We start from the raw sequence: 15000 nt of genomic DNA on the forward strand, positions 1-15000 counted from the left end.
AAAGATTTGTCACGCAGGAAGTATGACTTGAGTACTTCCTTACTGAAAATGATGACCCAGTGTAAACAGTGCGAGTCAGTCACCACCCTCACTGCCTAAAGAATGGGACCCTGTCAGAGGGAAGAGAGGGCATAGGGAAAGAGCTAAAGAGAGGAGAGAGAGAGTGTGTGTGTGTGTGTGTGTGTGTGTGTGTGTTTGTGTGTGTGTGTGTGTGTGTGTGTGTGTGCGTGCGTGTGTGTATACATAGAGGTTTGAGTTCATGCCCAGAGATTGATGGCTCTGTGTCATAGTGTTGCTGAAGAGCTCTGTGAAAACACTGATAGATGCTCCCAACCGTTCTGCTTTCAACTCCAACTAGTTAAACAGATTGAAATAACACCCCTGTGGTGCCTCACATGTAAGACTGTAAACACACACACACGCTCGCACACACACACACACACACGCACGCACACACGCGCGCACACACGCACGCACGCACGCACACACACACAGGAAATAATTCATGGCCAGCTGACTGCCACTGGATTTAGTGTTCTACATCTGGGATCCTTGTCAATGATAACAGGTAGTAAAGTAAGGTTCACTATTGCAGATGATATCATCCATCACTAATCCAATGCCAGACAGCACCAATTGATGTGTAATATATTTCATTTCATTCAATGAAAAACTATTTTGCTGAGCACATGATTGTGAGTCTTACTTTGTTTATGTCTAGAGACTTTTCTTTTCAATTTAAGGGGCTCTTATTACAGTAAAATGTTAGTGTTGCCTTACCACTGCAAAGTAGTTGTTTTTCACTTTTCATTGTGATATTCAAGAAAAACCATTCAGCTTCAAGCTGTGGAAAATCAATTCCAGATTTAAAGCTGTTGTTTGAAACATGAGCACAGCGGTAGAGTGAATGAGCACAGCTGAAAGTGTTAGAGTTGCTCAGTGTTGATCAGTGTTAGTCTTTGTGTTCTCATCTTATCAGAGCCGTACAAAGCCCTGCTTCCTTTCATTATGCGCCCTTATCCTCCACTGGGACAACAGCTGACATCAGACCCCCTCCCCACCCCCCCTGCTCAGGTCCCCTGAGGTCCGTCCCAGGTCAGGTCCGGGCCAGCACAATGCCATTATCATCCATCGGATTCTACATGGTCATTACCCATTCAGCTCTGCCTGCGTGCCTTTTGTGCCTGGAACACCCCCAGCCCTCCTCCTCCTCCTCCTCAACCTCCTCTCCGTTCCCACCCCGTTCAGAGTCCTGTCGTCGATCGCGGCCCATCTGTACCCCATCCCCCACCCCTCATCGCCCTGTCCCACACTCCAAAACCAAACCAGCTGTCTTGGCCGACCTCAGTCCCCTAGGGCACAAACAGGTGCTGGGAGTTTGCATGCTGGGGCTGGCGGGCCTCAACACGGACCTCAACACGGGCCTCAACACGCGGCACATGGCGGCACACGCTCTCCCTCTTCGACCTGCCAACACAGCAGAGAGAGCTGGAGGGGAGAGGTAGCCAGCGCTCTTATTATCCATGCTGTTCCCAGCCGTAGGGAGCTTGATGGGTCCTACAGACCCAGAGTTATTGTTGTTTCTGCTAACTGGATTTGGAGAGGACCTAGAGTGGACACTGGATACACACATTTTGTTTCAACATGTTTTTACAGAAAACATTGAAATGTAAACATTTGCATTTTCAATATTTTTTGCTTTACTGTATTCAGACGATACAGAAGACATTATGTCTTCTTATTGCTTGTTGTGAATAAAATTCCGTTTTGAACTCTTTATTTCAAGACCTTTGTCCAGAATGTTTTTTTTGGGGGGGGTTGTGACCTACACAGAAGTCCTACAAGCTAAAGGCCCTCCTATCCTATCCTCCTATTGGAAATCTATTTATAAAACGTTTGCTGGATCTTTCGGCTGCAAGTATGAAAGGAACAGCCTGGCCATGCCTCAGGTTGAAGTAAAAATATACATTCATGTCTCACTGAAATAGATAAAAGGAAAATGGAGCTGTCATGCTGAGCTGGAAGGCAGCTGTATTTTTAGTTCAAGCTACAAACAGTGCAGAGACTGGGTGATGTGACAGTGAACAGTGAACATCGGTCAATCGATTATTCATGTTTTTCTTACACTTTACTTACAGCCAACAAATACTGCTGTGTATGTGTGTGTGTGTGTGTGTGTGTGTGTGTGTGTGTGTGTCACTAAATTAACATTTCTCTTGAACTAGGATTCTACAATACCCCAGTCTGGCCCAACAGGCTGAGGCAGGTTGTGTGTGTGCATGCTTGGCTTTACCAGCGCACCACTTATAGCACTGACTTCTAGAGTTCTTCTCCTGTGGGAGAGATAGCGTTGCAGTGACTGGGGAGCCCCGTCAGGGTCTCTCATTTTCAGTGAACCCCAGCAGTACGAGCAGCACACACTCTCACACAACTGGACTCAAACACACCATATACATCCCTAAACGAAGGGGATCGGGTGCTATGGTAAACTGCTGCTATGTGGAAGTCAACAGGCATATATTAGACCTAAACATCTGTTTAACATTATCACATTTCTTAAATAACACTCCTATTTCCTGTCAACTATAACTACCAGCCTCGTAGGAATCAAAGACATGGCTTCATGAGTGTATTCAATTCAGAAGAAAATATGACAATATAACCCCCCCCCACACACACACACACACACCTTTTTTGATCTCATCCTCTAGTCCTTGTGTGTCCAGAAACACCCTGGAAACCTGCTAAACACTCATGCGCAGGAACACCCTGGAAACCTGGGAAACACATGCGCAGGTGCTTGGCCGATTCTTCCAGTCAATGTTGTTGTGTTCATGATATTAAGCAAATAGTCTTCTACTCTCCTCTCAGAATTTTCTCAGTGCTCATGATCTCCACCTCTGTTTGACCTCTTGAAAATAAGCTATGTCATGTTAAATGAATGGGAAAGCCAGGGTGAGCCACAGGGGGCTTTTGTCACTGTGCTTAGTCATGACGCCTCAAACAGGGGCCATCTCACCTCCGGCTTCTCCCCAATCCCATTGGCCAGAAGCATGCTTTCAAATCCTCTTTCCAATCAAATCTTCTGAATGGTAAATGGTAAATGGACTACACTTATATAGCACTTTTCCACTATCATTCACCCATTCACGGTAGCTGCCATGCAAGGTGCTAACCTGCTCATTGGGAGCAATTTGGGGTTAGGTGTCTTGCTCAAGGACACTTTGACATGTGGACAGTCGGAGCTGGGATTCGAACCACTGACCCTTCGATCATTGAACGACCCGCTCTACCAACTGAGCTACAGCCGCCCCTGATTAATAGTCCCGCCTCTATTCAGTCATCAGTATCACTTTATTCAATGTTATCCAAGGCTACTTGACAGCAAGCAACAATAGAAAACAGATACGTTGAATAATTTATATAATTTATTTGGTGAAAAACTATTTCACAAAATTACCTTTTGGAGACCTACTCCTGCACAAGGGAGAACAACTGGAGGTTCCAGAAGTTTTTTGCCAAAAACTATGGAGTGCTAGCTAGCTGGTTCAATAGTTAGCTAGCTATTTTGTTAGCCATGCCTAGACCTGGTCCAGGGTGGTAGCTACTATTCAGGGATATAGGCTCCCTCGACCGCCCTGCCGGGAACCATTCATTGCGCTTGTCTTTTGTCACTCAGTCTTCATCTCTGTATCTACAGATTATTTTGTTACTCACTGAAGTGAAGACAGTTTCCGAACGATAAAAGACTTTTCTCCTAGGTGGCTTCACTTGCAGCTCCGCACCTTTTATATGTTATTTTGCACTTAAATAGCACGTAGGCTATCCACCGTTCTACAACGGAGAGATTGGATACTTGATTCTGATTAGCTAGCAGCCGTGGTAAAATACAGTGTTACCCACTGCCTCTTGTGGTCAATTGCTTAAAATATCCACCTGGCTTCACAACCATGATCACGTGATCTAACATGCTGTTTCTCTATGTGAAGAGATGGTAACCAGGGTGGTGAGGCCAGGCTAGGGGATATCCATACTGTAGGCTATGTGCTATTAGAGATGGCATAGTCAGGGTGGTGAGGCCAGGCAGGTGGATATCCATACTGTAGGCTGTGCTATTTAAGATGGTTCGTTTCACACAACCATCTGGGAAAGCTTCATTGGAAATTGTTTGGGAAAAGAGCAGATACAGTACTTTCAAAACTACTCGGCAGGTGATTGGATGAAACATCTGTCTATCACTGTCTCACAGATAAATCAAATTCTTACCAAAGCCAGTCGGGAGAAGAGCAAAAACATATTTTCTGTAGCCTTCAGTGTCGTTCTTTTCTTTTCTTTCAATGAATAAATACTTTCCAGTTCAGATTCAGTTCACACTAACCTCTTCAGGAGCTGCCATTGTTGTTTTAGAATGAACAGTTGCTCTCTCGCTGTCGTCACACCTGAATCACGCCCGGCTAGTATTTCCTCAAAGAACGCTGATTGGCCGATCGTTTTCTGATCAGGCACAAACGGATCTCTATCGAGTTTTGCCAGACTGATGTGCGGAGTGCAACAATGTGAGCTCACGAGATCATGATGGTTTCACGGCTAGGGCCTGTACCCCCGGAAAAAAGGATGGAAACACAAAACACTATCTTCAATCTCCATTGCCACTGCCAGTTTTATCATGTTTTTATTAGGCCCACTTGCTTCTACAAAACCAACGCCCTCCCCCGCTTACCCCGTCCACCATTGCGCACCACTGGATTTTACTGTCTCTGATGTTCAGATAAATGGATGACGTAACTTTCATTTGAAGGTTGCATCTATAACAGCAATTATATAAATCTGAACATATCCTGATGCATAATCTAGTGGACCAAGCCACTAGGGTTAGGGTTAGGGTTAACGTTAGCCTATTTAATCAAATCATCAATTCAATTGGAAGAGCCAAGCAAAAAAGGGCAGACCGTGCAACGCAAAGGCAGCACATATTAGCCCGCTGCTCAGCTTTCACGGGTCTACTTTGCAGACTGATGAGAGCGGAGGGCGGTCCGTCCTTCATATATTTGCATATGAGGCAGACTTTTTAGAAGACTTCAGACGGGAGCCTTTGACGGCGGATGACTCTGAACTTGGCCAAACTTTTTGGATAAAATCATCAAACAACATCCAAAATTGTATATCGGGCTATTCCTGATATTTGTGTGTACAAAATAACAGTCCAAAAACTATTAATGATGTTGGTCTCGAGCGTGGGCGAGCAAGAAGAATGCTTATAAGTGCAGACAGGACTAGATTCCAACGCGGAGTGTTACTGGGTGCATTACTGTGCAACAGCACTGCCCACGGAGTGAGTGCGCTAATCGCAGAGTTCAAGCGAGGCAGGCAGTGTGCTAAAATCGAAACAATCAAACTTTGTATGTGTGTGTTTACCGACGTGTTTATAAAACTGTATGTTCTTTATAAACACTATCCATAACTTGCTACTTGCATTGTTTTTGAAGAGGATTTCTTTCTGTATTTTGAAAACCCCAAGGACTTATCGGTACTGGAAGGACTTTATTGAACGCAAGATGTCAATTTTGCCTTTTACTCCCCCCATTGTCAAAAGGCTGTTGGGTTGGAAAAAGGGCGAACAAAACGGACAGGATGAGAAATGGTGTGAGAAAGCAGTGAAGAGTCTTGTCAAGAAGTTGAAGAAAACGGGGCAGCTGGATGAATTGGAGAAAGCCATCACCACCCAGAATATCAACACGAAATGTATCACCATACCGAGGTAGGCTGTGCCATAATGTATCTCCATACCGAGGTAGGCGAGACCATAACATCCAATGTTTCACCATATCAAGGTAACGTTAAGCATAGCATCACATTGACTCGCGGGCTGTGCGAGACTAGACAATCGATTGAATGACATTCCAGTCTTCCGGCTGACATTCCCATCGGGAACTTTCATGCTTTGTTTTTATGCATGTAGCACTAAATTTTTGCCGTTCGAGATAAAGTTTAGCTAACTACTCAGTCCGCGTGAGTTTCTGGTTAGCTATTTTTTGGCCATCATTGGTCCCCTCGCTAGCTAGCTATAGTTAGCTGGTCGACTGTCAATTCCAGACAACCAGCTCGCTCATAGAAATGCCGTGAGCATTGACAGCAACCAGGCTAGGCTCGTAACGTTACTTTTTCTATTTGATTATCTTGCTCCTACATAGACTGTTTTCAGGAGACAGTTCGCTAGCTGTACACGTCCCTGCATTCACTGGCGTTAGTGCAATGCACAGGCAGGCAGCAATGCAAAACACAAATGGAGTCGAAGTTATATAACTTGGCCTTAATCTGGGGCGCTCTCTACTATACTGGGTGGGTTTGTGCGTAGGCGAGACTGTGAACGGAGTATTGCTCACCCGATATAGTGTAGGCCTACAGTGCTATCAATCGACAGGTTGTCAAGCACCTTATAGATGCCCATGACAAAGTGGCACTTGGCACTTGACTGATCACTGGCTTGCTGCACCCCCTAACGCCTATAGAGCTGAACTGGAAGTCTGCATTTATCGTTCACGTATTAATATAGCCTTGACTATAGCAATGTTTACAAACAAAAGTTAATGTTGAGAACTTACTCTCAGGGCTGAGCAGTTTGTACATTTGTTCATTTGCTGTCCTGCAAGTGTAATTCTGATGTTTTAAGTATTTCTGTATGGTATATCGGAACAGTGCGTTTGAAAATCACTCAACTCGTTGAAGGTAGGGGAGCTGTGCTTGCCTACTGTATGTTGTCATGCCAACAGGAAATCAACCCAGTGTCAGTACTGGACAGTGTTTTTGTGAGTAGGCCTATGCTAGGCTACATGTTTTTGTACAACGAAAGCCTGACACATCTTTGGCCTTGCCCTCAAAACCTCACTTCCAGATATGCCAGCAATGAACTCAGTCATGCGTGCAATCTAACTAAATTATGTAGGAAGGCACTCCCGGCACTGAAACAAGTGTTGTGCATTCCACACAGTCCATATAAGCCTTGGCCTAACCCTCATCAATATCCGGCCTACTAATGGCAAATGCCTTATCCCTCAACACTTGTCCCACTCACATTTCAATCCCCTAAGGAACCGAAAGGCAATGAGCTGACCCTTGAAATTCTTCCTCCAGGTCATTGCTGAAAAAGAGAATGTGTTCTGGCTTTACCTGGCTGGTTCAAATACAGGTAGGGAAAGGCCATTGAAAGAGCCCTGAGTGGTGGTTACAGCCCTCTGGAAGCATGCTCCTATTTATTATGGAAGACAGAATCCTAGCTCCAAAAGGTTTAAATTAGGATTTTGACCTGCTGCCTTTTCTGTAGTGACTTTAGTGTGGGATCTCTTGGCTCAGCTTCCTCTGTGCACAGGCTGATGATATACCCTGTGTGTTCATGGGTTCTTTTTCAGAGTTTTTTTTATATGATTGCTCTGATATTGTTGTATATATATATCTATATATATATACACACATATATGTTGGTTATATACTACTGTTCAATTGCTGTGTCTGCATTTCTGTTGTATCGTCCATTATGAGTTAATATTACCACCCCTTTAGATTACCCAGGACTGGGTTCCATTTATTTTCTTCTTGTTTATTGCATGACATCATGATGGTTCACACCTGATGCTCTAGTCATGTGACAATGACATTCTGAGTAAGCTCACACAGTGTCTTTTTGAAGTGTTTTATGGAGCTTTATTTGTATATATCTGTACATATAATGTGTATTGTGTGGGAATTCGACTGCACATATTTGTATGGGGTGTCTATTGACACTAATTGGTTAATTGGTCACATGACCTCCCAGGTGACCCTGAGCTGGGTGTACTGTAAAGGAAATGTTTGCTTGTGCTTTTTTATGTCTGAAGAAGGGCTTGTGCCCATCACCCTGAGGTGGGAATAAATGTCCATGGGAGCATCTCTAGTTTGCAGATTCTGTTTTGCCTTCTACTTGGTACTTTTGTCCAGCACCTAGAGCTCATCACTTTTGTATGTGCTGCTTTTTAAACCTTTATGCTCCTATTGATTCCCCCATGGCTGATACTGACAGCAGCTGCTCGCTCACACCTGTCACGGGGGTGAGGGGCAGTGGCGTCTGGTGGGTCCCAGAACCGGGTAAGCCAGGACCAACGAAGCACACGAGCAGCGCGCACAATTTTTTGGGGGGTGCGCTTTCAAAGCATGCCCTGATGGGCGGTTTCACAGCACCTGAAGGGTGCTGAGCAGTGGCATTTGTATATGTAAAAAACATACAGGAAAACTACAGTAGCCTAGGCTATTGATGTTTTTTAACACGTCAACAAAGGACAATAATTTGAGAGCGAGCGAATAAGAGGGCAATATTTAGGCCGAAACAAGCAGGCTTTTAGGGACACACTAAATAAACTACAGGGCCATTATATGACAACAATAGCCAAGCACCACAAAGAGGAATGACAGGACGATAAAATACACCCCTTAGGGCACAGCACTCAATAGCCTATGCCCCTACTTCACTAATCAGTGTTTAGGCTACTACTAGCCTACTAGGCTACTAGCCCTATTAGCCCACCGCTCCAGGAAGCAAAGTTCACGCTCTCGAGTGCTGATTAAATCTAGACAAGGCAAAACGCACAGCCATAACAACTGTAATTAATCACAAAAGACCTACCTTATATTGTAACCAAAACGCATTTAATCCACTTAATTTTGGAATCAACTTTCAACAAATACTCAAGATCTCAATTTTCCATGTTCATTGATGCTAGCTAGATAGCTAAAGTGGGTAATGTGATTGACAGGTGATGTGAATGACGGGACAGTCATGACAAGTTTTGATTGGATAAACCGTCCCAATGTTAAAATGTCAATAGGAATTCCAATGTAAGCACTTTGAGAACTGGCTTACCCTACGCCCACTTTTAAGCATTTTGACAAATGACAGATTAGGTTACATTTCGACTGATGATGACATTTTCTGCGGTTTTGTATGTGTGGGCTAATTTGATTGGTTGATTTTTCATTCGGTCTTGATTTCCGTAAGACAGAATCATTTTACCTGGCCTACAATGTTAAGTGAATGACGAGCTAGTAAAACAGCTGCGAACGGACCGTAACGTGGACTGTATTTTCATGAAGACAGTAGGGGGAGACGGAGCACTACCAAAGCGCTAAACACGGATGAAAATGAAGCGATATGGCAGAATACAAGACGCATTTAAGTCAAAAACAGTCTGAAAGTCGGCGCACAAAACAATTTTTTTGGGGATTTGTATGGGTAAGCCAGGCTTACCCTGGCTTATAGGAGCAATCGCCACTTGTGACACATTAATTCCCTAGTACCTCTCATCATCATCATCATCACATCATCATCGTCATCATCCCAGCTGATGAGCTAGCGGTCGCTAGGCTAACACTGCGTTCCAGTTGCCTCGGGACCAGGATGGGACTTTCCTAGTTCCCCGGCAACATTGTAATCTGGAACGCCCCCCCCCAAACCGGAATTCCACCGTGGAATTCGGGAGGGGAAAAAATTACCCCAATCTGATCCGACCACAACTCTGCTCCGCGCAATAACAATAAGTGAAAGCTGTAATAAGACTGTGTATAAGTGCTTTTGTCTTAGTTGTGTCTCATTGAATCAGTTGTACACACTGTCTTGTCCAACTTCTCTCAGTGGAAAATGTTGCTATGGTGTTTATGCGCTATTCTGCGCATACAATGTGCTGTTATCAACTGGTATTGCTAACTTGGCTAGAACTACAAAGACCAGGCTAAAGTGTGTTTCTCATCTTTTGTTTCTGGAGCGCAGTCAACTCAGGTGTGACGTCAATCCACTCCAAACTCCTACAGTACTTCCCAGGCAACTGCAACGCAGCATGCAGGGTACAAAACTGCGACCAAATTGGTCACATTTGCAATGTTTTTGGGCGTAATGTGATATAAAATCTCTGACAGCCTAGCCAGTTGACACTAGGGCTGGGAGTCCGAACTTCGGGATTCGAATATAATTCGAATATTGACAGAAATACTGGTATTCGAACGAATATTAGGCAGCCCTTAATATTCGAACCTGTTATAGGCATAATTTTTTGTAAATGTGTTGGCTAGCAAACGTTGCTTTTGATTCAGATTCAGAGGGTTTTTCACGCCTGGTGAAGTTGCAATCGCGAGCTCATTAGCAAGGCTATTGGACACCTGGGCTCCTGTAGGAGGTGACGTTAGTTAGCACGCGTTCCAGGCAACCCGTAACTCGTGTTTTTCCGACCTCCTACACGTGAAAATGCTCTGGAATGGCAGTCAAACCCGTAACTTCCCACCCGTGAACTCGTACAGATCGATGTAGGCTACTGCCATTCCAGAGCATTTTCACGTGTAGGACGTCGGAAAAACACGAGTTACGGGTTGCCTGGAACGCACCATAAACCCAAGCATGTAGTCATGCCTAAACACTGACTAAACTCTTAGTTGCTACTAGTTAGTCGCATATTAGTTTGGTGTCTAATTTCGGTTGCACCACGGCAATTTAGGCGTTGTCTTAACTAGTAACTACTAACTAGTTACTAAAAAATAGTCGTTGTATGACTGTGACGGCAGGATCCAAATAGCCAATCGGTAAGCAAGTAAAAATGTAAACAAGGAGGTTGATCGCCCTTACCCAGCCCTTACCAAGGAGCTTGGGCCGTGTCCGAATGTCCATATTACATACTATATAGTACATACTGCAACTCGCCTACTACATGCGATTTAGTACATACCTGTACTACTCCACGAAAACATGTTTAGTATGCGAGATAAATGAAGCATGCTTCACGAGTCATCCAGTGAAAGCAACGGGCTCCGGCTCACAACAATATTGAGCTAGCCAGGCATTTGAGTTGGTCATCCAACATGCTCGATCCTCACCTTTCTGTATAATCCCAACTGTGAAATGGATGTGATAATAGTCCACAAAATATTCTTCTTTTGCCTCGTTTAGCACCAGCTGCAACTCTCCTCCAAATGCATTATCTCCGTTAGCAAGGCTAACGTTGCACTCGGTAGCTTGTGCTTATTATTATTATTATTATTATTATTGGGGTTGGTGCTTGTGCAGTGGAGGGGTTCTTTTGGGGGAGTTGGAGCCGTTGGATTGTTATGCTTAAATGATCCTAGCCAGCTAGTTTGATAACCTTCTTTGATTCAGACATAGCGTAGGCTGCCTGGTACCGTCCACTGACCAGTTGCTGGTTAACTATGAGAGGCAGGATCCCAGCCGACCGTTGCTTCCCCCCAACCCGCAACGGAGGGTTATCAGCTGGGCTGGGACTCCCCTCGCAGTTAATTTTGATATAACTAAGACATCTGATAAAAAAATCATTCTGAAAACATCATTGCTTATCGATATTGCCTATGATACAATGCCCACTAGTGGACAGAATGTGCACAACTTTATTTTAAAACCTAGGTAGGTCTTTCTGTAAGAATTTAATGGTAAAAAATATTATTAATAATAATTCGAATATATTCGAATATTATTATTAATAAATAAACGAACTTCGAATATGATTTTTGGGCAAAAGTCCCAGCCCTAGTTGACACACACACCGCTGAAGTGTGCACATAAGCCCCGCCTCCTCTCTCTCACCCTGTCTTCTCGTTACTCGTCTCATTCAGAACTACACATTCAGACAGAGTGATAACCCTCGTTTGCTCCTCTAGTCTAGACTAGTTCACTCCTAACTATACTGAACGGGCAATGTGATGTCCCAGTACCAGAGAGTGCCATAGACTCACACACTCAAAAATAGTATAGCTGTAGATTGTTACTCTTCCCTGTGAGGGAAAGGAAATCTTACAAAGACTTAGTTCAGAGTGTGAGACACTAGGCTACTGTATACAGAGTGAGCCAGTGCCTAGAGCCAGCCAGTGCCCAGCGTCCAGCCAGCCAGCTTCCAGCTAGCCAGCGACCAGCCAGCCAGCATCCAGCCAGCCAGCCAGCCAGCCAGCCAGCATCCAGCCAGCTAGCGTCCAGCCAGCTAGCGTCCAGCCAGCCAGCATCCAGCCAGCCAGCATCCAGCCAGCCAGCGTCCAGCCAGCCAGCCAGCCAGCCAGCATCCAGCCAGCCAGCATCCAGCCAGCCAATCAGAAGCATCCAGCCAGCTAGCGTCCAGCCAGCCAGCCAGCATCCAGCCAGCCAGCCAGCATCCAGCCAGCCAGCGTCCAGCCAGCGAGCGTCCAGCCAGCCAGCCAGCCAGCGTCCAGCCAGCCAGCATCCAGCCAGCGTCCACTATGGACTCAGAGGCCTGGCTCTGTTAGATAAGATTTCAAATGGATTTAACTAGGGCTGGGTTTAAAAAAATCGATTAATTGATTCTGAATCGATTCATGAATCCCAAAATTTAATTGAATGAATGAATGAATAAATGAAGGAATTAATAATTCATTCATTCATTTTTGGAAATCAGTATTGATACCCAGCCCTAGTATTGATGTGTTGCATAACTTGGCAGTCATGTAATTAAGGTTACAGCAAGGTTTTAGTAACACTAACCGAATCGATATTGAATCGTATCGAATTGAATCGTGATAATCGATTCTGAACCTTGTGAAATGGAATCGAATCAATTCTTGAAATTCGAATCGATACCCAGCCCTAGATTTAACTGCAGCAATCTCCTGTCATGTAATCATCAGAGAATTATGCAGCCCAGTGGGACAGCGTCACCGAACAGTTAGGCCTGATTCAGACTCTATGCAAGCTACGCTGACGCGGCTGTGAATGCGGGCTCTACGCTGGTGTTTTGGTTCTCTGAGCACGCGGGGGTCTCTGCCTTGCGTCAGCGCCCCTATCGGCTTGTGTGAAATAGCACTTGCGCTCGTGTAAAGTTAAAATTTTTGGCATGACACGTTTCTACACAAGGAGGCATCAACGTCACCTTGCGTAGCTTACGTAGCTCGCACTAACGTAGCTTGCGATCAATCAATCAATCAAAGCTTTATTTGTATCTCATTTCATACCCAGAGGAAACACAATGCGTAGAGTATGAATGGGCCCTTATGATGCTTAATTCTTGCCCCAGTTATGTCGACCAATTCTTGAAATTTTCCTAATAACTATTAGTTACATTTACGCCTACTCACTTTTTTTCATTTGTCACACTATCAAACAAAGAGGGGTATTCTGTGGAGCTTTAGTTCCATGTGTGGCGCAAGGCAGGCGAACTGCCCAGCTTGCCTCTTGCGGTTTTCAACAGGGCGTCGTTTTTACTTTTTAAACAATAGGTAGCACAGTGAAACTACAGGCGCTGGGCCAATTTAAATTCTTACTCATCCTCCAGAGCGCACTTGTGGCTTTGTGGTAGGGCCCTACCCGCTCCTTCTTTCTCCTTCTCTCTCCTTTTTTCTCTTTCTCTCTCTCCATTTCTTTTTCTCACACCACAACCTCTCTCTCTCTCTGTCTCTCTTTCTCTCTCTTTCTCTATGTAAAGCCAGAGGGCCTCCAAAAGTAAAGTGCTCAAAGCTTTGAACGCGTGCCTCTCTCAGAAGTGGTGCCCTCATTTGAAGGTGGGGAAGAGATGCACCTTGTCACTTGTCCTTGTTGAAGGCAATGCAAGTTATTGTCAGTAAAGCCTTCAATAAGAACGAGTGACAATTCACCATCAATAAGAACGATAAGCCACATCTCACAAGTCTGTTCAATTACTCTCGACATAAGTACTTATGCTGCAAGTTCGACGTCAAAATTGTCATCAAATAAGTCACCTGAACTTGGTTTTACGCCATTTTACTCAGGATAAAAAATTAACCCCGACCTCAGTGACGTCAGCTGCTGACATCAAGTCAAGATGGCAACTCCACACTGCAACAATAAGTGAAAGCTGTAATAAGCCTGTTTATGAGCACTTCTCTCTTATTTGGGTCTCATTAAATCAGTCGTAAACACAGTACTGTCCAACTTTCATCAGTGGACAATGTTGCTACGGTGTTCATATACGCAAAGAATTGCTAAGAATGGCTAATCGCCTTTAGTTTCTGCAACGCATTTAACTGGAATATAACATCATCCCGGGCACCATATCCCAACCTCCGATGCAACTGGAATGCAGAATTATTGTGTATCTATTTGGCTAAATGACTGAACGTTGTTAGAGATTACATTACAGTTTCCCTTCTGATGTTATGGTGAGTTTCAGGAAGGTATATTTGGTTTTCAGTGAAAGACAATTAGTTTCAAAGTGGAAGTCAATTCCATTGTTGGCCTCTCTTTCATTTCAAGTCAATGATGAGTTGATTGTGTTACAGCTGGTGTTAGACCCTGTATCAGACCTACCTTCTGTCATCAAACATGTGCTTCTTGGTCTGCTGAAAGGGTACAGGGCGTAGCACAGATGTGCAAGCATGCACAGAGCCTGATGGAGCTGGGGGTAGTGGATTCCACACACCTTGTCTCTCGCTCTCTCTCCCCCTTAACTCTCTTGCTCTCCCCCCTCTCTTTCTCTCGCTCTCTTGCGTTCCCCTCTCCCCCCCTCCCTCCTTCCCTCTCTCTTAGACAGGCCTTTGAGCAGGTCTTGGGTCCGGGCCAGGGCCCCAGGAGCAGCCTGCCCACACACGTCCCCCCTGACGGCAGGGCTACTGTCTGGGGCTCTGGGACTCTGGGGCTGCGCAGTCACACAGGAGCATGTTGGAGCAGGACAGAGACAGACGGAGGCAGAGGGTGAGATACAGAGAGAGGGAGGGAGGGAGAGGGTGAGATACAGAGAGAGGGAGGGAGGGAGGGAGAGGGTGAGATGCAGAGAGAGGGAGGGAGGGAGAGGGTGAGATACAGAGAGGGGGAGGGAGGGAGAGGGTGAGATACAGAGAGAGGGAGGGAGGGAGGGAGAGGGTGAGATACAGAGAGAGGGAGGGAGGGAGAGGGTGAGATACAGAGAGAGGGAGGGAGGGAGAGGGTGAGATACAGAGAGAGGGAGGGAGGGAGGGAGAGGGTGAGATGCAGAGAGAGGGAGGGAGGGAGAGGGTGAGATACAGAGAGGGGGAGGG

General features: G+C 45.2%; 1 protein-coding gene across 2 annotated transcripts in view; it reads left to right on the top strand.

Annotated features, from left to right (window-relative positions):
• Positions 1-5555: 5555 nt before the first annotated feature.
• Positions 5556-15000, top strand: part of LOC311307872 (mothers against decapentaplegic homolog 3) — a gene marked incomplete at both ends in the record, with an annotated part of 42684 nt that continues 33239 nt past the window's right edge. For both annotated transcript variants that reach the window (XM_084436759.1, XM_084436760.1), the window contains one exon: positions 5556-5758. In XM_084436759.1, coding sequence (XP_084292885.1) covers positions 5556-5758 — 203 coding nt within the window. The remainder of the gene's footprint in view (positions 5759-15000) is intronic.

Source organism: Borostomias antarcticus, assembly GCF_949987555.1.
Source record: "Borostomias antarcticus genome assembly, chromosome: 4".
Lineage (NCBI taxonomy): Eukaryota > Metazoa > Chordata > Actinopteri > Stomiiformes > Stomiidae > Borostomias > Borostomias antarcticus.